We start from the raw sequence: 24958 nt of genomic DNA, 5'->3' as shown, positions 1-24958 counted from the left end.
ATACTTGAAGGGGTCCCGGAAGAAGCTTGCCCTTGCTTTCTCCCTGCGGCTTCTGTGTTTCCTGATCCTTTCAGCTCTCCTCAGTTGTGAGAGTCTTGCTTTGATCTGGTCCCACAGGTTCTTTAGGCCGACTTTCTCCTAGTCATTGGCTTTCTTCCACTGCTTGTGTAAGAGGCGGCGTTCCTTTACGAGCTGGAGGATTTCCCTCTCCCTTCTCCCACTCTGGATGGGAACGATCTTCCTCTGTGGCATCAATCCGAATTGCTCTTTCCCTTCTTCGTAGATGATGTCTCCCATAATGTTTAGTTTGGAAGTTACACTGCCTCTTAGCGCACTTTGGAGGGTGGTGCATAAGTTCAAATCAAATATGCTCCAGGAGTCTTTGTCGTTGGCTTTTGGCCACTTCACTTTGGCTTTCCGGATAAGCTTCTCTGATGTTCCTCTTGTGGGTTCTCTACTTGGTGTTTCACTGTGCTGCAGGCTGTGCTGTTGTTGCTGCACCTCCTGCTGGGAAGGCTGGTCCTCCTCTCTATCACCAGTTACAATGGTGGGATCAATAGCACTGTGGTGCTCAACCTGGCTAAGATTCCTCCTTGTCTGATCTGCTTCTGCAGTGCAAGATTTCATCTGGTTGCGGCCACCGCCGCATTTTACCTTTCCCTGGTGTATTCGCAGGCCCCGGTAGGTTGTTTCCTTGGCCCACGCTCAGCCACATTCTCTGAGGATCCTCTGCTCGTTCGTCATTGTCTGGTCAGTCGTTTCCATGTTATCCATCCTGATTGGTCCATCTTTCATCCCGCCTCTCGGTGGACCGCCGGTCTGTTTCTTCTAAGAAAACTAAACTAAGAGGAGGTTTTGTAGGTGGAATGGTCAAAAACGGTTGAAAAATGTGGACTCTGAAAACTTTCCAGGAAGAGGTGAAAATAGGGCTTTGGAATTCTGGTAATTTCTGGAATTTTTTTTTGGAACTTGGAAAATGGTGGAGTGTGTGGGTGGTGTAACGGTTCAAATCGGGTGAGAAATGTAGGAGTTGTGCAAGTTTGAAAATTGGCCTATCCATTTTTAATGGGCAAAATGTTCCGGAAAACCGTAAATTCAGGGTAATCTGGGATATTTTAAAAAAAAAACATTTTTGGGGGATCTCACAATTTCCAGCTGAGTAGAACGTTTTGATAATCGAACAGTTCCGATCGGATGAAAGATGTGGGCAGTGGAGCGCGCAAAAATTTTGCTGGCAGAATAATAATAAGTAGATGATTTTTTGGGTGTAGAATCTTATAAAAGCTTGGCCATTCACACAATTAGATAGTAAGGTCTGCTAAGTGTAATACGTTGAAAGTATCAATCAATCAATCAATCAATGTTTACTTATATAGCCCTAAATCACTAGTGTCTCAAAGGGCTGCACAAACCACCATGACATCCTCGGTAGGCCCACATAAGGGCAAGGAAAACTCACACCCAGTGGGACATCGGTGACAATAATGACTATGAGAACCTTAGAGAGGAGGAAAGCAATGGATGTCGAGCGGGTCTAACATGATACTGTGAAAGTTCAATCCACAATGATCCAACACAGACGCGAGAGTCCAGTCCAAAGCGGATCCAACACAGCAGCGAGAGTCCCGTTCACAGCGGAGCCAGCAGGAAACCATCCCAAGCGGAGCAGAATCGGTTGAAAAATGTAAAAATGGTGGAACTTTGAAAAATGGCCAATTTGTTTTGAATGGGAAAAAAAATATCGCAGAAAACCTGGATTCTGGGAAATCGGAGAATTTTTGGAATTTTTCAAGTGAAAGCCTGCGATTCCCGAATAGGCTGAACAGTTTGAAGTTGGAACGTTTTGAATTGGATGAAAAATGGGGAAGGTAGAGCGCCCAAAATCTGGAGAAGAAAATTAGATGAGGCAATTCCTGCGTGTGAATGCTGCAAAGCTGGAGTTGAAATTAAATCCTGGAATTTTTTTATAAAATTTTTAAAAGAGAAAACACAATTCTGAACAGACTGAATATTTTGGAGTGGGAACAATTTGAATCAGATTAAAAATGTGGGAGTTGTGGAACTTTTAAGGATGTCCCATTGATTTAAACGGGAATTTCCCCAAAATTTGGGAATTTCTGGAAAAGCGGGAATATTGAGTTGAAATGGTTGGTGTTGACATTTTTTAAATCGGTCAAGAAATGTTGAAGTAGTAATATGTTGAATCGAGAATATTACGCAATTCCTGGAATGTCGGGGAAACTGGAAATTGTTTCTAGTTCAAAATAACAACTTAGATTTTTGTCCTGATTAAGAAAGAATGTTTTGATGGTAGAAAGGATGAAATGCCTTGAAAAATGCGTGAAGAAGTAGTCGCTAGAAAAAAGGGTGGAAATAGGGCTTTGGAAAAGCAGGAATTCCTGAAAATCCTGGAATTTTTGGGGAAAAAAGATAAGTCTGTATTTCCAGAATGGTGGAATGTGTCAAAGGTGTAATGGTTTTAATCGGTTGAAAAATATGGAAATGGTGAAAGTTTAAAAAATTGGCCAATTCATTTTGAATGGGAAAAATGTCCCGGAAAACCTGGAATTCTGGGAAATCTGTGAATTTTTGGAATTTGTCAATAAGCTGAACAGTTTGAAGTTGGAACAGTTTGAATCGGATGAAAAATGGGGCAGGGAGAGCACGCCAAAATCTGGAGGAGAAGAAGAAGAAATGGATGAATTTTGGTGTAGAAAACCAAATGTGTGCATTGACACAATGAGTGTATCTGAACGAGGCCCAGTCATATTGATGGTGTGTGTGTGTGTGTGTGTGTGTGTGTGTGTGTGTGTGTGTGTGTGTGTGTGTGTGTGTGTGTGTGTGTGTGTGTGTGTGTGTGTGTGTGTGTGTGTGTGTGTGTGTGTGTGTGTGATGCATATTTCATGTATGATTTGCAAATCATTTTCAATATGCTACAAAGACAACATATTTGATATTAAAATTGATCAACTTTTTTTTTGTTGCAAATAATCATTAACTTTAGAATTTGATGCCAGCAACACGTGACAAAGAAGTTGGGAAAAGTGGCAATAAATACTGATAAAGTTGAGGAATGCTAATCAAACACTTATTTGGAACATCCCACAGGTGTGCAGGCTAATTGGGAACAGGTGGGTGCCATGATCGGGTATAAAAGCAGCTTCCATGAAATGCTAAGTCATTCACAAACAAGGATGGGGCGAGGGTCACCACTTTGTAAGCAAATTGTCGAACTGTTTTAGAACAACATTTCTCAACGAGCTATTGCAAGGAATTTAGGGATTTTACCATCTACGGCCCGTAAAATCATCAAAAGGTTCAGAGAATCTGGAGAAATCACTGCACGTAAGCGATGATATTACGGATCTTTGATCCCTGCATCAAAAACCGACATCAGTGTGTAAAGGATATCACCACATGGGCTCAGGAACACTTCATAAAACCACTGTCAGTAACTACAGTTGGTCGCTACATCTGTAAGTGCAAGTTAAAACTCTACTATGCAAAGCGAAAGCCATTTATCAACAACACCAAGGAACGCCGCCGGCTTCGCTGGGCCCAAGCTCATTTAAGATGGACTGATGCAAAGTGGAAAACTGTTTTGTGGTCTGACGAGTCTACATTTCAAATTATATTTGGAAATTGTGGACATGGTGTCCTCCGGAACAAAGAGGAAAATAACCATCTGGATTGTTATAGGCGCAAAGTTCAAAAGCCAGCATCTGTAATGATATGAGGGTGTATTAGTGCCCAAGGCATGGGTAACTTACACATCTGTAAAAGCACCATTAATGCTGAAAGGTCCATACAGGTTTTGGAGCAACATATGTTGTCATCCAAGCAACATTATCATGGACGCCCCTGCTTATTTCAGCAAAACAATGCCAAGCCATGTGTTGCAACAGCGTGGCTTCGTAGTAAAAGAGTGCAGGTACTTTCCTGCAGTCCAGACATGTCTCCCATCGAAAATGTGTGGCGCATTATGAAGTGTAAAATACGACAACAAGACCCCGGACTGTTGAACAACTTAAGCTGTACATCAAGCAAGAATGGGAAAGAATTCCACTTCCAAAGCTTCAACAATTAGTTTCCTCAGTTCCCAAACGTTTATTGAGTGTTTTTAAAAGAAAACCTAATGTAACACAGTGATGAACATGCCCTTTCCCAACTACTTTGGAACATGTTGCAGCCATGAAATTCTAAGTTAATTATTATTTGCGAAAAAAAAAAAGGTTATGGGTTTGAACATCAAATATCTTGTCTTTGTAGTGCATTCAATTGAACATGGGTTGAAAATGATTTGCAAATCATTGTATTCCGTTTATATTTACATCTAACACAATTTCCCAACTCATATGGAAACGGGGTTTGTACAGCAGCAGCGTTGTAAACAAGGGCACTCTAGGACATATAGCCTTTTCAAGAAAGCCTTTCAAATCCCGTCATCCCAACGTGTTGAAACTGCTCAGCTGCAAAGCACAAACCTCTAGGAAAAGGAGTGATAGATTATGCAAATGAGGTGACATGAAAATAGCAGCCAGCTGATGGAAACGAGGTACAGCTTGAGAACTAACTTTGCCACTTAGATCTCCCGTGAGTGAGAGGTTATGATCACTTCCTCCCGGGTGTCTTAATGCTTGGGGTTTATTAATCTATCATCTCATTGGACAGATATTTTCAGCCTTTGATTGTCTTGTTAAGTCATCATAGTTAAAAAATAACAGCCCACTGAGTTTAATTATGTCAAAGGGCTCCATGGGTTTGAAAAAAGGTCTGGTGGTCTGCGGTAATTAACTTCTGGCCGTGTCATAAAATGGAGGACATGTTCATCATTTCGGGGGGGGGCGGTGGTCAGCAACCCGCGGCTCTCGAGCCTCATGCATCCCTGGAGCATTTTCATAAAAGGATTTAAAATGGAAAAAGATGGGGGTAAAATTTTTTGTTTATTTTGTATTTTTTTGTTTGAAGACAAACATGACACAAACCTTCCCAATTGTTAGAAAGCCCACTGTTTAATATGTTTGTTTGTATGCTTCACTGATGAGACAATTTGGCGAACATCGTTTTGTTGTACTAGTTTTGCCAGTTCTTGAACCCATCATAGTGTGGACTGTGACGCAACAGTTTGTTTACATGTAAAATCTTCCACTCCTTTGTCTCATTTTGTCCACCAAACGTTTTATGCTGTGCATGAATGCACAAAGGTGAGCTTTGTTGATGTTATTGACTTGTTGGAGTGCTAATCAGGCATATTTGGTCAGTGCATGACTGCAAACTAATTGATGCCAACATTCTATTCAGGCTAGCTGTATGCCTCATTTGTAGGTATATTTGAGCTTATTTAATATCCTTTACTTTTATCCTCTTTGTATATAAATTAGTTTTGCATGTTATCTGTATGTAATATTGGCTGCATTTCATTTCTGTTTGTGTGCCATGTTGTTCCAGACCACAGCAAACGTTACCTAGTCTGCCAAAGGTTGTAATGAATCTATTAAAAAAAAACAGCCTGCCGTGTCTTTTAACTTGGACACACACATCTATACTTTTGGCCATTAAAAGCCAGTCATTTCCAGGAGTTATCCCACCTTCTGAGTAGCATCCGATTTACTAATAATTTCTAATGTTGTAAAAATATGAAGAATAAATATAAAATTTCAACATTTCTGTCAACAAAGATTTGCATAAGCCTACGACCATAGTAATTTTGATAGTAGGTTATCATAGCTAATATAGATACTTACGTCATGGGTTGCCTTCATTATAAGACTTACATATGGCTTTTAATTTTTTGCAGCTCCAGACAGATTTTTGTTGTTGTACTTTTGGTCCAATATTACTCTTTCAACGTTTTTGGTTGCCGATCCCTGGTTAAGGGTGAGCGCTGGCCTCCACCCATGTGCTCTTTGTCCTCGGTTCTGTTCAGACTTTTTAGGTGTGGCCAAAGGTGTCCAATTCTTCGGATCACTATGGGTCAGATCTTTCCTACTTGAGGATGATGATAGTCCTTAAAGGTACTCATCAAGTTGAGCCCATCAGAGTTAACTGCTGGGTTGGGAGTGAAAGCCTTTCCACAGGTGGAGGAGTTCGAGTATGTCTGGATTATGTTCAAAAGTGCGGGAAGGCATTGAAAAACAACTGGGATGTGGGTGGTTGATGAACCTTTTCTGTGCCTGTTGGTCTATAGCTTTCTAAGGCAGTGCTTACGCAGCCCCCCCCTCCTAGAGAAAAGAAAACATTGCACCCCCGCCTACACTCTCCATTTTGTCTATAAATAGTATAATTTGTCTATAAAATTATTACAACTATACCTCAGCGTAACATTGTAAGCTTACTAACATTAAAGGAAACCAAACCGATCATTTCTTGTCTCGCAAGCCAAGTGCTACATACGCTTTTTTTAGTTCGAGAACAGTTAAATGGTGCCTAATACCCGTTGAGAACAGAGCTAGCTTGACCACCACGCATATTTAATGGTCGAGATTTGACGTCAGTAAAATCCAAGCGATACTTGCAAATGAGACTAGAAATGGGAAAAAAACAAGATATACAACTGTCATTAACATCTCGCTGTTAAATGTTGGATTAAAGAATTTGATTTCATTATTTGAACTCACACAAAAGTACCAAAAAAAAATACAGTTTAGTACCCGGGACTATGTACTGTATCGATTAAAATGCCCATCCCAAAACACAACACTTTCTTCCATGAATTGATTAATGTGGACCTGGACTTGAAGTTGAAAATCTTATTCGAGTGTTACCATTAAGTCGTCAATTGTACGGAATATGTACTGTACTGGGCTTCACGGTGGAAGAGGGGTTAGTGCGTCTGCCTCACAATATGAAGGTCCTGCAGTCCTGGGTTCAATTCCAGGCTGAGGATCTTTCTGTGTGGAGTTTGCATGTTCTCCCCGTGAATGCGTGGGTTCCCTCCGGGTACTCCGGCTTCCTCCCACCTCCAAAGACATGCACCTGGGGATAGGTTGATTGGCAACACTAAATTGGCCCTGGTGTGTGAATGTGAGTGTGAGTGTTGTCTGTCTATCTGTGTTGGCCCTGCGATGAGGTGGCGACTTGTCCAGGGTGTACCCCGCCTTCCGCCCGATTGTAGCTGAGATAGGCGCCAGCGCCCCCCGCGACCCCGAAAGGGAATAAGCGGTAGAAAATGGATGGATGGATGTACTGTACTGTGCAATCTACTAATAAAAGTTTCAATCAATCAATTCTCATTATGCACCAGTAACCATCTCTTCCTGCGAGAAGGATTCACGAACCCTGGAATCAAAAGTGCCAATACAGCACAAGCAAGTCGACCTCGGACAGGCTTAAGGGGGTTAGGTCTCGTAACTAGTCTGGGATTGCCTCGATATCCTCCGATAGAACTAGAAGAGGTGGCTGAAGGAAACGTCCAGATGGTGTTTGAAATATGACCCAGTGACCCTTCTTCTTCTTCTTTCCCTGTTTGTGTGCAGAGTGGTATCAATGCCACAGTGAGGAACACCTACAGCCAGACTGCGCTGGACATCGTCTACCAGTTCACTGCCACCCAAGCAAGCAGAGAGATTAAGCAGTTGCTCAGAGGTAGGATGGATGGAAGGATGGGTGGATGTCTTACTATGGGATGGGGGAGGCTCAGTCGAATCTGTGGCAGGCGGTGGAGTAGTTTTTGCCTCATCCTTCACTTTCAGCGTGAGTAAAGAATGCCCTACCGACCTAAAAAGTCTGTCAGAGAAAGGGATGATACGGTATTATCTGCTCACAGATGCTATCTGGTGGTTGTTTGAGCACACTGCAGTCAGTCATAGAAAGCCCCCCTCATTAATGCTTCAGTCACACGCAGGATTCCCACAGGAATGAGGAAAATATACTACCTATTGTAGGGTTGCACGGTATAATGGTACTAGTAAAGTACCATGACAGTAATATGAATCATATTCGGTACTAAACCGCGCGTCGTCGTCACATCATGACATTGCTGGTCTTACGAGCAGAGGAGCATGTTCGGCAGCGCACAATCACGGAGTACTTACAAGCAGACAAAGTGTGTACACAGAAAAGGGAGAACGGACGCATTTTGGCCTAAAAACTGACGATAAAGATGAAGTTAGAACACTGAAACATCCTCAGGAAGAGGTGCTTTAAGACATGGCTAGCTAGTTAGCAAGCGGCTAACATCCATCCGCAGTCGGCAGTGTTTTAGCTACTTCTAAATCACTAATCCTCGTCTCCATGGCGACAAATAAAGTACGTTTCTTACAAGTATCATCCCTGCAGGACGAGAAATAGCTAAACATGCTTCACTACACACCGTAGGAGAATACAATAGTTCGCCGGCGTCACAATGTAAACAAATTCCATGGTTGGATCTACACCTGACATCCGCTGTAATGATACCAAGTACAGGAGCGAATCTAGTCGATACTACTATGATTACGTCGACATTTTTTAGAAACACAAAATCTTTTTTCGTTAAGAAAATATATATATTATATTGATAAACTCAGGAAATATGACCCTGGACACATGAGGACTTAAAATATGCCCAATGTATGATCCTGTAAGTACTTGGTATCGGATCGATACGTAAATTTGTGGTTTCATCCAAAACTAATGTAAAGTATCACACAACAGAAGAATAAGTGTAGATAGAACATGTTGAAAGAGAAATCAAGCAGATATTAACAGTAGATGAACAAGTAGATTAATAATAATTTTTTACATCTTATCCGTAATAATTTTGACAAATTAATAAAATGATAAATGACAAAATATGTTACTGCATATGTCAGCAGACTAATTAGGAGCCTTTGTTTGTTTACTTACTACTAAAAGAAAAGTTGTCTCGTATGTTCACTATTTTACTTAAAGACTAAATTGCAATAAAAAAACATATGTTTAATGTACTCTAAGAGGTTTTGTTCAAATAAAGCCAATATGCCATTACTCTGGGGTCCTCTTTATTTAGAAAAGTATCGAAAAGTATCAAATACAATTTGGTAGCGGGACCGGTACCAAAAAACCCTGTAGCAATCACAAATTGCGGTAAAAAAAAATGGAAGGGAAGAAAAAACACACACACACACACACACACACACACACACATAGCGCTATTGACATTTACAAAATAAAACAACTCATGGCATGACCCTTTTCAGTGTCTCTGTCGGTGTTCTGTGTAAACTACTTCTTGAATACAAAAGATTATGGTCGTTTGTGAAGAAAAATCTATAAATTAGCCACACCGTTTTATGAGCCGCAGGTCTCAAAGTGGAGGAAAACATTTGTGACTTATAGTCCGAGACATATAAAAATCATGATTAATGTGATAATCTTTTAAGTTAACTTGTTATTTTTGGCAGGCCTAAACATAACGTCATCTTTTTGCTGCTTGCGGGTGTATTAGCGGGGCGCAGCTAGCATGTTCAGACCAGGAAGGCGGCGGGTTATACAAAACCCAAAACCAGTGAAGTTGGCACACTGTGTAAATGGTAAATAAAAACATAATACAATGATTTGCAAATCCCTTTCAATGTATTGAATTGATTAACGTGGACCCCGACTTAAACAAGTTGAAAAACTTATTCGGGTGTTACCGTTTAGTGGTCAATTGTAAGGAATATGTACTGTACTGTGCAATCTACTAATAAAAGTATCAATCAATCAATCAAAGTCTATATCGCATGACCCTAGGATAGAAATCAACATGTGGAAACGTGGGGCCTGTTAACATGTTCCAGTTTTGCACACATTTTTATTAATTTACCGTTTCTTAATTAAAAAAGCACTGTTTTCAAAAGTTGCATATGATAAACACTCATTTAGTGAAACAAAAATGTATATACATAAATTTGAACTTACCCCGACTTAAACAAGTTGAAAAACTTATTCGGGTGTTACCATTTAGTGGTCAATTGTACGGAATATGTACTGTACTGTGCAATCTACTAATAAAAGTATCAATCAATCAATATTCAATTGAATAGACTGCAAAGACAATATATTTAATATTTTAACTAAGAAACTAGATTTTCTTTTGCCAATAATCATTAACTCAGAATTTAATGACAGAAACACATTGCCATAAAGTTGGCACAGGGGCCTTTCCTTTTAACAACACTCAGTACACGTTTGGGAACTGCGGAGTACAATTTTTGAAGTTTTTCAGGTGGAATTCTTTCCCATTTTTGCTTGATGTACGGCTTAAGTTGTTCAACAGGGGTCTCTGTTGTGGTATTTGACGCTTCTTATTGCGCCACACATTTTCAATGGGAGACAGGTCTGGACTACACTCTTTTACTACAAAGCCACGCTGTTGTAACACGTATCTTGGCATTTTCTTGCTTAAATAAGCAGGGGCGTCCATGGTGTGTAAGTTACCCATGCCTTGGGCACTAATACACCCCCATACCGTCACAGATGCTGACTTTTGAACTTTACACCTATAACAATCCGGATGGTTCTTTTCCTCTTTGTTCCGGATGACACGACATCCACAGTTTTCAAAAACTATTTGAAATGTGGACTCGTCAGACCACAGAGCACTTTTCTACTTTGCATCAGTCCATCGCAGATGAGCCAGTGGCGTTTCTGGGTGTTGTTGATAAATGGCTTTCGATTTGCCATTTAGAGTTTTAACTTGCACTTACAGATGTAGCGACGAACTGTAGTTACTGACAGTGGTTTTCTGAAGTGTTCCTGAGCCTATTCGGTGATATCCCTTCCACACTAATGTTGCTTTTTGATGTAGTACCGCCTAAGGGCTCAAAGGTCCGCAACATTCTCTTCTCCAGATTCTCTGAACCTTTCGATGATATCACAGACCGTAGATGGTGAAATCCCTAATGTCCTTGCAGTAGCTAGTTGAGAAATGTTGTTCTTAAACTGCTGGACAATTTGCTCACGCATTTGTTCACAAAATGGTGACCCTCGCCCCATCTTTGTTTGTGAATGAAAGCTGATTTTATACCCAATCATGGCACCCATCTGTTCCTAATTAGCCTGTTCACCTCTGGATGTTCCACATAAGTGTTTGATGAGCATTCCTCAACTTTCTCAGTCTTTTTTGCCACTCGTGCCAGCTTTTTTGAAACACGTTGCAGGCATCAAATTCCAAATTACCTAATACTTGCAAAAAATAAAGTTTACCAGTTCGTACATTAAATATTTTGTCTTTGCAGTCTTTTCAATTGAATATAGGTTGAAAAGAATTAGCAAATCCTTGTATTCTGTTTTTATTTACCATTTACACAACGTGCCAACTTCTCTGGTTTTGGGGTTTATAATAATTGCAGCTTGTTCCAACGGAAGCGCCCTCTCGGCTGCAATTTCTACCTTTAATCCCTTTGATTTTGGATAAGGCGATGATGACGCCGATGTCTTATGTGAGGTCACACATGACTTTGCTACATTTGCGAGTGATGTGTCGTAGGTATCTTCACGTAAAAAGTGTCCAACACTTGGCAAGTTTCATTGTTTATGTGACAAAACTGCTCCAGTGAGGATTAAGGTGTCTGTGGAAATGAGAAAAAAATATATATCCAAATCCTTTACAACCATGCATGCTTTCCACTCCACAGAGGCGTCAGCTGCTCTTCAAGTTCGAGCTCTGAAGGATTACAGCAACAACTACGACTTAACCAGCCTTAACATCAAAGCAGGAGACGTCATTACGGTAAAATGCACGCACGCATTTACACGCACACACGCGCAAGCCTTTTTTTTAAACCTCATTATTCACAGGCCAAGAGCCATAACAAAAAAAGTAAGTAAAAAACATGAAAAACAAAACAAATATGTTTCAAAATACAATTAGAACTTCATTCTGCCATATCTTATTTAGTGCTTTTAGATTAGGGAAGGGGCCCAAATTTGTACCCGCTGCTTGTTGAGAAGAGCGATACATGCTTTCGTCTCCAAAATTTACCAGCAACACCAGAAAAAGTCGCTTGATTTGTCGCTTTTTTTTACGTTTTGCCACAAATAAATCTCTCAACTCCAAACATACATTTTTTTAGATTGTTGAACACATTTTAAAAGTTATTATCAGTACCATTAAGCAAGCAGGATCAAAGAAATCAACTGTAATTAGTTCACAGCCTTTTTCATTTTCAAATAGAAAATATTAACTTAATTAATTGAGTAATTCAATAAATAAACCATGATAAAATAATGACTTCATTAATCATGAAATAATTCATTAAAATTATGAAATAAACGGTGAATTACTTAAAGACAGTGTTCTTAATAGATAAACAAACTGACACATAAATATACTTTATAAGTTTGTTTCATGAGGTTTATTGTTCAAAATGTTTGTCAGTAATTACTACTCTTGGCGCTGTTGCTTTATCTTACCGTATTTTTCAGATTATAAGTCGCAGTTTTTTTCATAGTTTGGCCGGGGGTGCGACTTAGACTCAGGAGCGACTTATTTGTAAAATTATTAACACATTACCGTAAAATATCAAAAAGTATTATTTAGCTCATTCACGTAAGAGACTGGACGTATAAGATTTAATCGGCTTTAGCCATTAGGAGTGACAGATTGTTTGGTAAACGTATAGCATGTTCTATATGTTATAGTTATTTGAATGACTCTTACCATAATATGTTACGTTAACATACCAGGCACCTTCTCAGTTATTTATGTGTCATATAACGTACACTTATTCAGCCTGTTGTTCACTATTCTTTATTTATTTTAAATTGCCTTTCAAATGTCTATTCTTGGTGTTGGGTTTTATCGAATAAATTTCCCCAAAAATGCAACTCAGGTGCGATTTATATATGTTTTTTTCCTTCTTTATTATGCATTTTCGGCAGGTGCGATTTATACTCCGGAGCGACTTATACTCTGAAAAATACGGTCATTTTACAAAAAATTTACAATTTTAAATAATGGACAAAAAAACAATTATTGTAGCATGGACCATTTAAGGTTATATGCTTTCGTGTCCATCTCCAAAATTCACCAGCAACACCAGAAAAAGTCGCTTGATTTGTCGCTTTTTTTTTACGGCCTGCCACGAATAAATCTGTCCACACTAAACATACATTTTTGTTTGTTTACAACATTGAATACATTTTAAAGTTATCATTTGTACCATAAAACAAGCAGGATTGAAGAAATCAACTGTAATGAGTGCATAGCCTTTTTCATTTTCAAGTAAAAAATATTCATTTAATTAATTGATTAATTCAATAAATAAACAATGATGAAATAATGAAGACATGAATGATTAAAATCATGAAATAATTAATTAAAATTATGAAATAAACGGGGAATTACGTAAAGACAGTGTTCTAAATAGATAAATAAACTGACACATAAATATACTCTATACGTTTGTTTCATGAGGTCTTTTTATTCTAAATGTTTGTCAGTAATTACTACTCCTGGCGCTGTTGATTTCTTTTAATTTTACATAAAATTCACAATTTTAAATAATGTACAAAAAAACCTGAATTTTGCATGGACGATTTAAGGTCATATACTTTCGTGTCCATCTCCAAAATTTACCAGCAACACCAGAAAAAGTCGCTTGATTTGTCGCTTTTTTTTACAGCCTGCCACAAAAAAAAATGTCAACTCTAAACATAAATTTTTTAATTTGTTTATAACATTGAATGCATTTTAAAATGAACAATGGTACCATAAAACAAGCAGGATCTAAGAAATCAACTGTAATTAGTCCACAGCCTTTATCATTTTCAAATAGAAAATATAAATTTAATTAATTGATTAATTCAATAAATAAACCAAGATGAAATAATGAAGTCATGAATGATTGAAATCCTGAAATAATTAATTAAAATTTAATTAAATGATTAAATAATTAAATTTAATGATGCATCAAATTAATTACTAATACATGTATGAATTTATTCCAATTTTAATTAATCAGCCGTGTGATTTTTCTGTCCATTGTTGGAAATCCATCTTTTTTATCTCTGAAATCCGTCTTTTTTATCTCTGTAAACCAATAAAAAATTATTTGTAATTTTTTCCGAATGACAATGTGTGTTCATATCTTGATCCGTCTGTTTGCCATATCGGCCAACAACTATGGTTTTCCGGTAATGAGAGGGACAAGCGGTAGAAAATGGATGGATGGATGCAGTATGGTTTTTGATAATCCAGTGGTAAAAACTACTGTTTTTCATTAAAAAATAACTAACTAGAAAATCATAGCTACGTAGCCCCCCTTGTCCCTGCGGCCCCCCGACCCCTGGGTTATTTTCAGTCTTTTACATTAAGTTCAAGTCACATGTCTGATTAAAACATTTTACACTTGAGTAATTATTTAAATATAGATTTATTTAGTTAATTCTCCTATATTCATCCCTCCATATTAAAGAAATATATTAATAAAACTGACATATAAATATACGTTATTAGTTTGTTTTAAAAAAAAATGTTTGTCAGTAATTACTGCTCCTGGCACTGTTGATTTATTAAAATTTTACATACATTTCTGACAGTCAAATAGTGTACAAAAAAAAAAATTAACAAGGAAGATTTAAGGTCATATGTTGTATCAAACGTGCTTAATAACATTTTCACACCATTTACCATGCCGGACCTGCTGATTTATTTGCACTCCTGTTGTGTTCTTTTGTCTCCATGCATGTGTTTTGACATCATGAATACTAAGAAAGAGCCCTCATTTACTACGAATAAATTAAGGAGGGGAATATTCAGTGCCTACATGTAGTCTGCTCACTGTTTATGAATATTCATGAGCATTTGGGAAAGCCGAGCAGTGACTGTTCTTCCTCCCTCAGGGTCAGACGGAACACTTTGGCGTTTGTCCCGTCACAGATTCTTAGAAAACCTCGCGTTACACTAAAAATATGCCACTGGCTGCTTGCCAAGATTTCCATGCCTTCTCTATAAATACAGCGTTTTTTTGTTTGTGATACATTCCACAAAATACAGCCGGGACAGAATCGTACAAAAACTGAAGCAATTTTAGAATTAAGAAATAATATAAATCAATGAATCCATTCCAAACAGCCAAAAACACATTTTATAGAGAATATTTATAGTTTTACTGACAGTGACAATGTGAAAAACATATAAATGGGGGATGAATAAATGAACAATTTGCCACAAATTTAATAGTTTTTCTCACATTCTTCATTGAAGTGATGTCACTCGCAACTTTTTTTGGCCCCGTAGCCGTTTATTTTTTAAAAAGAAGCACAGAGATTAAGGCTTTGTTCACACTACCAGTCAATTCCAAATTCCAAAAATCACACAAAATCTTAATCAAATGAAAGAAAACTGAGCAACCCTAACCCAATCTGAGCGTTCCAATACTTCAAATAGAAGTTTACAAGGCAATTGAGAAGACATGCAAATGCAATGCTAAAAACAGGAACAAATCAAATGAATAAGAGCAACAACAATATCAATTTTAATAATAATAATAATAATACAAATGATAGGGATTAAAACAATAAACAACAAACACAATCATTACAAAAACACAGACAATATTTCCATCCATCCATCCATTTTCAACCGCTTATTCCCTTTGGGGTTGCGGGGGGACGGACAATATGTATCCCGTGAGTTGTATATCATCATCTTGACAACCACACTGTAGCCATTATTCACCTCAAGGAAGAAAAGGTCACATTTAATGCACATTTAATCATTAAAACAAGCAGGAATAAAAATAAAAATTTGTATTTAAATATAAATTAAATATATATCGCTGTCTGAACGATCAGGTCAAGTTCATCACTAAAAAGCGACATATGTAGTAATTATTCTCCAAAGTAGATAGTGGACAAAATTATTAAATTGTCCTCTTTTTTTCTTAATCTCCAACGCAAAATAATTCAATTAAGAAGCCACAAATGTTCCAGGAGCGAGAACTACTAGGATTACAGCTACTGTTTATTTAGGAGTGTAGAAAACAAAACAAAAAAATCACATCAGAGTTGTGATTCTTATCCATTCACATTCTAAATTGAGTCCTAATTTTAAAAATGGCTTTAAGAAAAATTTACTTTTTTTTTTTTCAAATTTTGATAAAGATATTTTTAGGCCATCCTCATGCAAACACAGAAGGAGCTTTTTTAAACGGAAACCTGTTTTGAAAAAGTTTCATTATAAAAATTATGCCATATGACACATTGGTCGACCCCCGCAACCGTGAGAGGGACATACATACATACATACATATATATATATATATATATATATATATATATATATATATATATATATATATATATATATATATATATATATATATATATATAAATACATATATGTATATATATATATATATACATACATATACATATATATATATATATATATATATATATACATACAAGTGTGCCATGAGAATGCCATGAGTGTGCAAAACAGTAATCAGAGCAAAGGGTGGCTATTTTGAAGAAACTAGAATATAAAACATGTTTTCAGTTATTTCACTTTTTTTTGTTAAGTACATAACTCCACATGTGTTCATTCATAGTTTTGTTGCCTTCAGTGACAATCTACAATGTAAATAGTCATGAAAATAAAGAGAATGCATTGAATGAGAAGGTGTGTCCAAACTTTTGGCCTGTACTGTATATATTTTTCTAATATTTCCACGATCAACCGGTAAGATCCGAAAGATCGACAAGTCAGGGTTGGTGACCACTGGTATGGAGTACGTTTAATCGCGTAAACTCTTTCATTTGACATCATGGCATTTTTCGTTCACATTAGCAATAAAAAATGTTTTTAATGTGAATAACTACAAAAAAAGATCAGATTTAACAAACAAATCCGAGTTAGGCCTCGTACCTTGCAGTGTGAACATAGCCTAAGACACTATTGCGTCTGATTCCTTGTTTCGGCATGCGGACTATTTTGTTACGTGAAATGTTTGGTCGTAAGATTACAGAGACAGCATACGAAAAACTTCAAATTTAGTTGAAAACCGAATCATGCTAAAAAAAAGTTACGAGTAACAAAAAAGGCGATGTACCACTGTAACGTAAGTAGAATATGCAGGTGATAATGTGATGATCTAATTTCATGGTTACATGCTAGGTGCTGGAGCAGCACCCTGACGGACGATGGAAAGGCTGTATCCATGACAACCGCACAGGAAACGATAGGGTGGGCTACTTCCCTTCGACCATGGTGGAGGTCATCAGCAAGCGAACAGGTGTGTGTGTGTACGTGTGTGTGTTTGTGTGAGTGTGTGATGAGGACGAACGGGTTGAACAAAACCCCAGGAAGAGGACGATGACGTCAGAAGGTTTTAATTTCAAGCATGGTTGTCGAATAATTGCGATGCAGAAATAAACAACACATCATTTCATCTTCACACACACTAAGAAGACTTGGAATGTAAGTTCACACACACACACACACACACACACACACACACATATACACACAAACACACACACACGCAAACACACACGCGCACACTGAGCCTGAAACCCGCCCAGCTGGTTCTGTTTACTGAGGGAATACATCACTGTTGCCCGCTTGATGATGATAGTAGCCACAATGTCTCCACTTATCCTTTATTCGCCACTCGTGGCTCACTCTTTACAGCAGAGGTGTCCAAACTAGTTCAACTGAGGACCAAAAGTGAATAATTTGAACACGTCTCGTGCATTAAAGATGCTAAAATGTCGGCCACGGTATTTAAGCCGGGGATTCCCTTCCGCAGACGCACTTAATTTGTCAGAAAAATTTGATTGACTAGAAATTCATTCATACTTCTGGATTGACCAATATCGAGATTAATCTGATATATTATTTTGTGGTGTGGAATGTTAGAAAAAGGTCCGTCAAGTACAACTGGTCAGAGAACAATAGCAGGTATGAAGAACATTAGCCTATTTATTATTAACATCTGGGATGCCGTCTTTAAATTGGTGTGGAGTGATAATAGTTTTTGGAGACACCTAGTGGTAACCGTGCTTGATTTAGGTGATGACACGACGAAATAAGGTGAACGATGCGGAACACATTTGCTACTGGATAATTACTAATACGCCTCTGACTTGGTAGTATTAGTAATAATTGTAATAATTCATTGTGATTTTAATAATTGTGAAATGTTAGAAACGACTTGATCAAGTCAAATTACTCAGACAAAAAAGACAAAAAATTACCTATTTAAAATTAACTGTCAGGAATGACTTATGCTCAAGCTTAGATGGGAACTGCACTTTTTTTGGAATTTGTCTATCATTCACATTATGAGAAACAAGAAGACAAAATGGTTTTTTTTTTGGCTTTCTAACATAAAAAATGTCTCGTTCTCGGTGGCTAGCAATGCAGCTAATGGGAGCAATCAACCCTACCTCTAAATCACTTTGAAAATGCTTTCAAAAACCGTCAATACTTAGTTTACGTTCCGTCATCTGTATAATAACCAAACTGTAGCAACATTGTTATTGTAAGATTGAACACTGAGGAGCTATTTTTCTAGCGTAGTAACACATAGCCATAAAAGCTTAAATACAGCGGGAGATAAGCTAGCTTCAACAACAACAAAAAACATGTTTGAGTTTGTAATGCCCAACACTGCGATAAGATACCAATCTGTACTAGTGAAAAACATGAACAAACATATAACGGTATCTGTAAAGTATTATTTCATGTTTTATTTGTACACAGCTCGTCAGACAGTGTATGTACTGTAGTTGTAATAACACGCATGACATGCTGCATGTATAATGATCAATATGAGAGGTACTCACTCGATGGACAGTTGTTTGTTTGGTCTAGCTGACCAGAGACGTTTCCTGTTGATTTTGGGGTAAGCACCCGATTTATGTCGAAATAGCTTGGCTCCAAGTTCTTAAAATCGCTTTCACCTTACTCTACCGGCTTCCGTCCACTCCAACGTCTCACTCTTCCTTCGTGTTCGCTTCTATAAGCAGCATTATAATCGGCTTCAAAAATGTAAGGTTTTAAATCCTCATTCCTCAAAAAATAGTCGTCTTTGCTGTCTTTTACACAGTCTGCCATGATTAGAAAACACACTAATGTTTGATTCCGGAAGTAGGAACACACATATTGCCAGAAGTCAGATAAGCTGCTATGGAAACAGAAATCAATGTAAGGATGAAATCAGTTATAATGACAAAAACTATAAATATTGACAATATTACATATTGTTATGAAGGTGTCTGTTACTACATTAAATATATACTTGCAGTGTGTATATTGTACATATTACATATCGGTATAAAGGTGTCTGTTACTACATTATATATATATGTGGGCCTACCGAGGATGTCGTGGTGGTTTGTGCAGCCCTTTGAGACACTAGTGATTTAGGGCTATATAAGTAAACATTGATTGATTGATTGATATATATATATATATATATATATATATATATATATATATATATATATATATACCTTCAGTGTGTATATTGTTATGAAGGTGTTTGTCACTACATTATATATATATATATATATATATATATATATATATATATATATATATACATACACACACACACTTGCAGTGTGTATATTGTACATATAAAATATTGTTATGAAGGTGTCTGTTACTACATTATATATATACTTACAGTGTGTATATAAAACATATTACATATTGTTTTCGAGATGTCTCTTACTACATTATATATATACTTGCAGTGTGTATATAAAACAATGGAGGGTTTTGAAGTTGTTTTAGAGACAACCGTGACAGCTATTAGCCACATCTTTCAAGCGTTTTTTATTATCACTAAAATCGTTAGATTGTGAACGAGAGGCAACATTCCAAAAAATAAAAAAAAGGCAGTTCTCCTTTAAAGGAGTCATATCTTTATTACAATTTTTACTTGGAGAAGTTGTATTTGTACTGTAAATAACATGCAAATGTTATTATTTGATACTTATTTATATTGACAAATGGGGCATTTTAAACAATATTGTTTAATTGAGGACACTTATAGTTTATTTGCTTTTTTGTGCTTAGCTGTTGTGTAGCTGCTATATCCTCTTAGACTATAGCATGTTTTCTGTTTGTAAATGACTTGACTATATTACAAAAAAATACCAACCTTGTATGCTTTTTGGAGGACATTTAGATGCTAACTGACTGTCCAACTTTGCATTAACGGGGCACCTAATTAAAGAGTTTAGATATACTTTGATCCGGACCATGTCGGATGACAACACCCCGAGTAATATCTCATCATTTATCAACAATAATGAACTAATGTTGTGTTTACAGTGGCCTGGGGTACTTGTGGCCGCAAAAATAGCCCCGGGTTCACAGTTTGGACACCTCTGCTTCAGACCCTCAATAACAGCAGCCAACCTAAAAATACCAACCGCATGAGTAAACAATGTCAGAATCTGAATTATTGTTATAAGTAGTTTCATGATTTTAAGACCAGTTGGCTTTATTTGTCAAGTGGAGTAGTAACTAGTACAAATTCCTGCAAATCCATGGTGCAAAAAAGACATGTAATTTTTTGCCTTGTATAAAGCTAACTAAAAAAATAACTCCTGATAAACACATGTTTTTTTCTGCACAAAAAGCCAAATTGCAAAATTTCAAGCATTTCCTTTTAAGGGAGTAAAAGTAACCTCCGTCTTGGTTTAATGAGGTAACAGGTAAGAGCAGAACAGCCATCCAATCATCCCACCGCACAAACACGGGCTGGTGTTACTTTTTAAATGTGTATCGGTGTTTACTTTGTCTATATGGTACTCCTGTTTGTCCAGTATTCTGTCCTCTTGTCCCTTGTTGTCTTGTCTCTGTGACATCCTCCTGCTCAGCATCATTCTCACCTTTAAATCCTTGCCAAGTTCTGCATTTAGTCCCTCAATCTAACTTACTCTACAGAGTACTGTGTGTGTGTGTGGATATACATGTGTATATATATGTGTATATATATATATATATATATATATATATATATATATATATATATATATATATATACATATGTATGTATATATATATATATATATATATATATATATATATATATATATATATATATATATATATATATATATTTGGGCTGGGCAACGATTACAAATTTTAATCGAAGTTAATCGCACTATTTCTCCGATTAATCGCAATTAACTACATTGTATACGCGAAGCCCAATAATGAATTAAAAAGTAGTGTGTAATGCACCTTTATTGGAATATTCTCCCACATGAACAAAAGCGCCAAAACATTTGTTGTGCAAACACAATTTAAATCAGTCCTTGTTAACCAGTAGTAGTTAAATAGCATATTTTATGAAAATCAACTCAAAAAATGTAAATACAAACATCTAAGCTTATTGCCACTGCCAGGGTATTTAAGTTATCCTGTTTGTTATGGAAAATAAATATAATCTACATACAAATCTCTGAGCCACAATCATAACATCTGAACAGGCCATTTCTGAGGTAACAGCAGAAACATTTTTTTAATTAGGGATCTTATGTCTAAAAAAACATATATGATAGGTAGTGGGCTGTTTTAGGGAATTTTTGATCAAATTATCCTTACTAGCAATATTAATAATGTGTTTATTCTGCGTAGTGCACTTAAAATAATTATGACCATATCTAGGAATTGATATGATGGGTATTTTCCGATTGTTTGCTTGGTGCTTTGATAAACTGAACGCATCATATACATGGTACTATATTGTGATGTTATGAGCCAGGGAATTAAGAACTACCCTATGAGCCAGGGAATTAAGAACTACCCTACCCAGCATGCAAAAGGAGTGACGAACATGCGCGGCAGCTCGGTATAGGTTGTGTCGCCATGACAGCATCTTGTATGTTGTGATATGCACGCTCTGAAAGCAAACGTTAAGAACTCAGCCAACACTCCTCGTCTGCATTATACTCCGCTGCTTCACAGGCCGCTGGATGTAGCCGGCAAAGTATTCCCATGCTAGCTAGCCGGTCTAGCAAGCACGCGTCATTCAGTCCAAAACGGCCCAATCCATCCACATCCAGAATTGTCTGGCGGTCGTAAGTGATCCCGGAGTGACCACGCTGTAAGCCAGCCATGAAATTTGCAGAACTGTCCGGTATTTTTGCCAAATGTTCCATCTTTACCAAGAGCCCCTCCAAGCCGAAGCCAATCCGGGCGACGCCGTCTTGTTAAGAAAAGGCGTTAACAAAATAAAAGCATGTAAACAACTTACGCAAATGTGCGATAAAATAATTGTCGGCGTTAATAGATTGATGACTTACCTCGTAATTAACGCATTAATTTGCCCACCCCTAATATATATATATATATATATATATATATATATATATATATATATACACATACACACACACACACACACACACTGTTGTGGTCAAAAGTTTACATACACTTGTAAAGAACATAATGTCATGGCTGGCTGGAGTTTCCAATCATTTCTACAATTCTTATTTTTTTGTGATAGAGTGATTGGAGCACATACCTGGTCACACAAAACATTCATGATGTTTGGTTCTTTTATGAATTTATTATGGGTCTAATGAAAATGTGAGCAAATCTGCTGGTTCAAAAGTATACATACAGCAATATTAATATTTGGTTACATGTCCCTTGGCAAGTTTCACTGCAATAAGTCACTTTTGGTAGCCATCCACAAACTTCTGGCAAGCTACTCCTTGAATTTCTGACCACTCCTCTTGACACAATTGGTGCAGTTCAGCTAAATGTGTTGGTTTTCTGACATGGACTTGTTTCTTCAGCATTGTCCACATGTTTAAGTCAGGACTTTGGGAAGGCCATTCTATAACTGTAATTGTAGCCTGATTTAGCCATTCCATTACCACTTCTGATGTGCGTTTGGGGTCATTGTCCTGTTGGAACACCCAACTGCGCCCAAGACCCAACCTCCGGGCTGATGATTTTAAGTTTTCCTGAAGGATTTTGAGGTAATCCTCCTTTTTCATTGTCCCATTTACTCTCTGTAAAACACCAGTTCCATTGGCAGCAAAACAGGCCCAGAGCATAATATTACCACCACCATGCTTGACGGTAGGGATGGTGTTACTGGGTTTAAAGGCCTCACCTTTTCTCCTCCAAACATATTGCTGTGTATTGTGGCCACACAGCTCAATTTTTGTTTCATCTGACCACAGAACTTTCCTCCAGAAGGTCTTATCTTTGTCCATGTGAAGAGTAACAAACTTTAAATGTGCGTTAATTTGTCGCTTCTGGAGCAAGGGCTTCCTTCTTGCATGGTAGCTTTTCAGTCCATGGTGATGCAAAACCAGCTTGAGTGTGGACACTGACACCTGTGTACCAGCAACTTTCAATTCTTTGCAGACCGGCTTTTTGGTGGTCCTCTGTTGACTCTTTATTATCCTGACCAATTTTTTCCCAGCAGCAGGTGATAGCTTGCGTTTTCTTCCTAGTCGTGGCAGTGACAAAACTGTGCCACGCAATTGTCTTTACAGTTGCTCTTGGGTCCTTAAGTTGCTTTGAAATGGCTACAAGTGACTTTCCTGACTTGTTCAGAGTCAACGATTCGTTTTTTACAGATCTATGCTGAGTTCCTGTGAATTTCCCATTGTCGCCATTGTAACCGAGTCGAATGGCTGCATCACGAGCCCTATTTAAATGGGCTCAGAGAAGTCAACAGGTGTCGTCAATCATAATCACTCACATGAAGTTAAGAGGCCATGCCATGAAGCTAATTTGATTTGATTGTAACTTTTCTACATCACCAAAATTTATAATGTATGCTGTAGTATGTTTACTTATGACCCAGCAGATTTAGTCAAATTTTCAGTAGACCCATAATGTATTCATAAAAGAACCAAACTTCATGAATGTTTTCTGTGACAAACAATAATGTGATCCAATCACTCTATCACAAAAAAATAAGAGGTGTAGGAATTATTGGAAACTCAAGACAGCCATGACATTATGTTCTTTACAAGTGTATGCAAACTATGGGCCACGATTGTATGTATGTATATTTATATATGTATAAACATACATACATATTATATATATATATATATATATATATACATATATATATATATATATATATATATACATATGTAATATATATACATATATGTATGTATGTATATATGTAGTACGTAATATATATAAAAGTATATATGTATATATATATATATATATATATATATATATATATATATATATATATATATATACATATGTATGTATGTACATCATGTATTTACTACATTAAGCTGGCACACTAATCCCTACTTCCAAGTGTGTACTGTTACAAAAACATTTCTATCAAGATGTCTTATTTGCTCAAGTCTTTTTCATCTTTTAATCATTGCTCCTTCCATTTGTCCTCACTCACTTTTTGATACATTAGAAGGATGTGTATTTAACCCAGGGAGAAAATTATTGCTTCAGCTTCTTATACTACATAATATATCAAGTCATTCTAATAGACGCCGGCTAGTCTGGCCAAATACTAATGGAGGCGCCCATAAAAAGCCATAAAAAAATGCCAGTAGTTTTTGTTTACCCTATAATATGTCGCATTTATTGAACACATTTTAAATGGAGTTTTACACATTATGAAACAATTCCAAGCATACAGCGTGCAGTATTGTACTTACAGCGCATCACGTCTTGTCAAAGCATCTTTCTGCTGAAAAATGTTGGGTATTTTGGCTCGTGAGACCAAACCCTCTGCTGGAGTCAGAGCCCCAGCACTTTTTTTCCGCCACTCAAGCCGCTTTCTACTAAAATTACTATTAAAATCAGAGAAAATAAATCCGCAAATGAATATCAAACTGCGACTATAATCTACTGTACAGTATATGAACAAAAGTATTTGGACACTTGGCTCTCTCCACATTGTGAGCCCAATGAAGAATGAAAATTTCGGGTGGAATAATTTGACTAATGAATTACAAGGGATGTCCTAAATTCGTTTTAAAAAGTTGCAATAAAAAAAATGTTAAATTACCAGACGACGATAAACATGTG

The 24958-nt window shown here is 37.1% G+C and overlaps 1 protein-coding gene and 1 long non-coding RNA gene across 7 annotated transcripts in view; one reads left to right on the top strand and one right to left on the bottom strand.

Moving 5' to 3' along the window:
• caskin1 (CASK interacting protein 1) overlaps positions 1 to 24958 on the top strand; it is a 258191-nt gene that overhangs the window by 168548 nt on the left and 64685 nt on the right. For all 6 annotated transcript variants that reach the window (XM_061885604.1, XM_061885608.1, XM_061885606.1 and 3 more), the window contains exons 8-10: positions 7476 to 7584; positions 11580 to 11674; positions 17066 to 17183. In XM_061885604.1, coding sequence (XP_061741588.1) covers positions 7476 to 7584; positions 11580 to 11674; positions 17066 to 17183 — 322 coding nt within the window. The remainder of the gene's footprint in view (positions 1 to 7475; positions 7585 to 11579; positions 11675 to 17065; positions 17184 to 24958) is intronic.
• Positions 1 to 24958, bottom strand: part of LOC133541887 (uncharacterized) — a 135949-nt gene that overhangs the window by 104195 nt on the left and 6796 nt on the right. The window lies entirely within an intron of this gene.

Source organism: Nerophis ophidion, linkage group LG23 (assembly GCF_033978795.1).
Source record: "Nerophis ophidion isolate RoL-2023_Sa linkage group LG23, RoL_Noph_v1.0, whole genome shotgun sequence".
Lineage (NCBI taxonomy): Eukaryota > Metazoa > Chordata > Actinopteri > Syngnathiformes > Syngnathidae > Nerophis > Nerophis ophidion.
The sequence above is the reverse complement of the archived record's forward strand: the minus strand, read 5'-3'. Positions and strand labels throughout refer to the sequence as shown.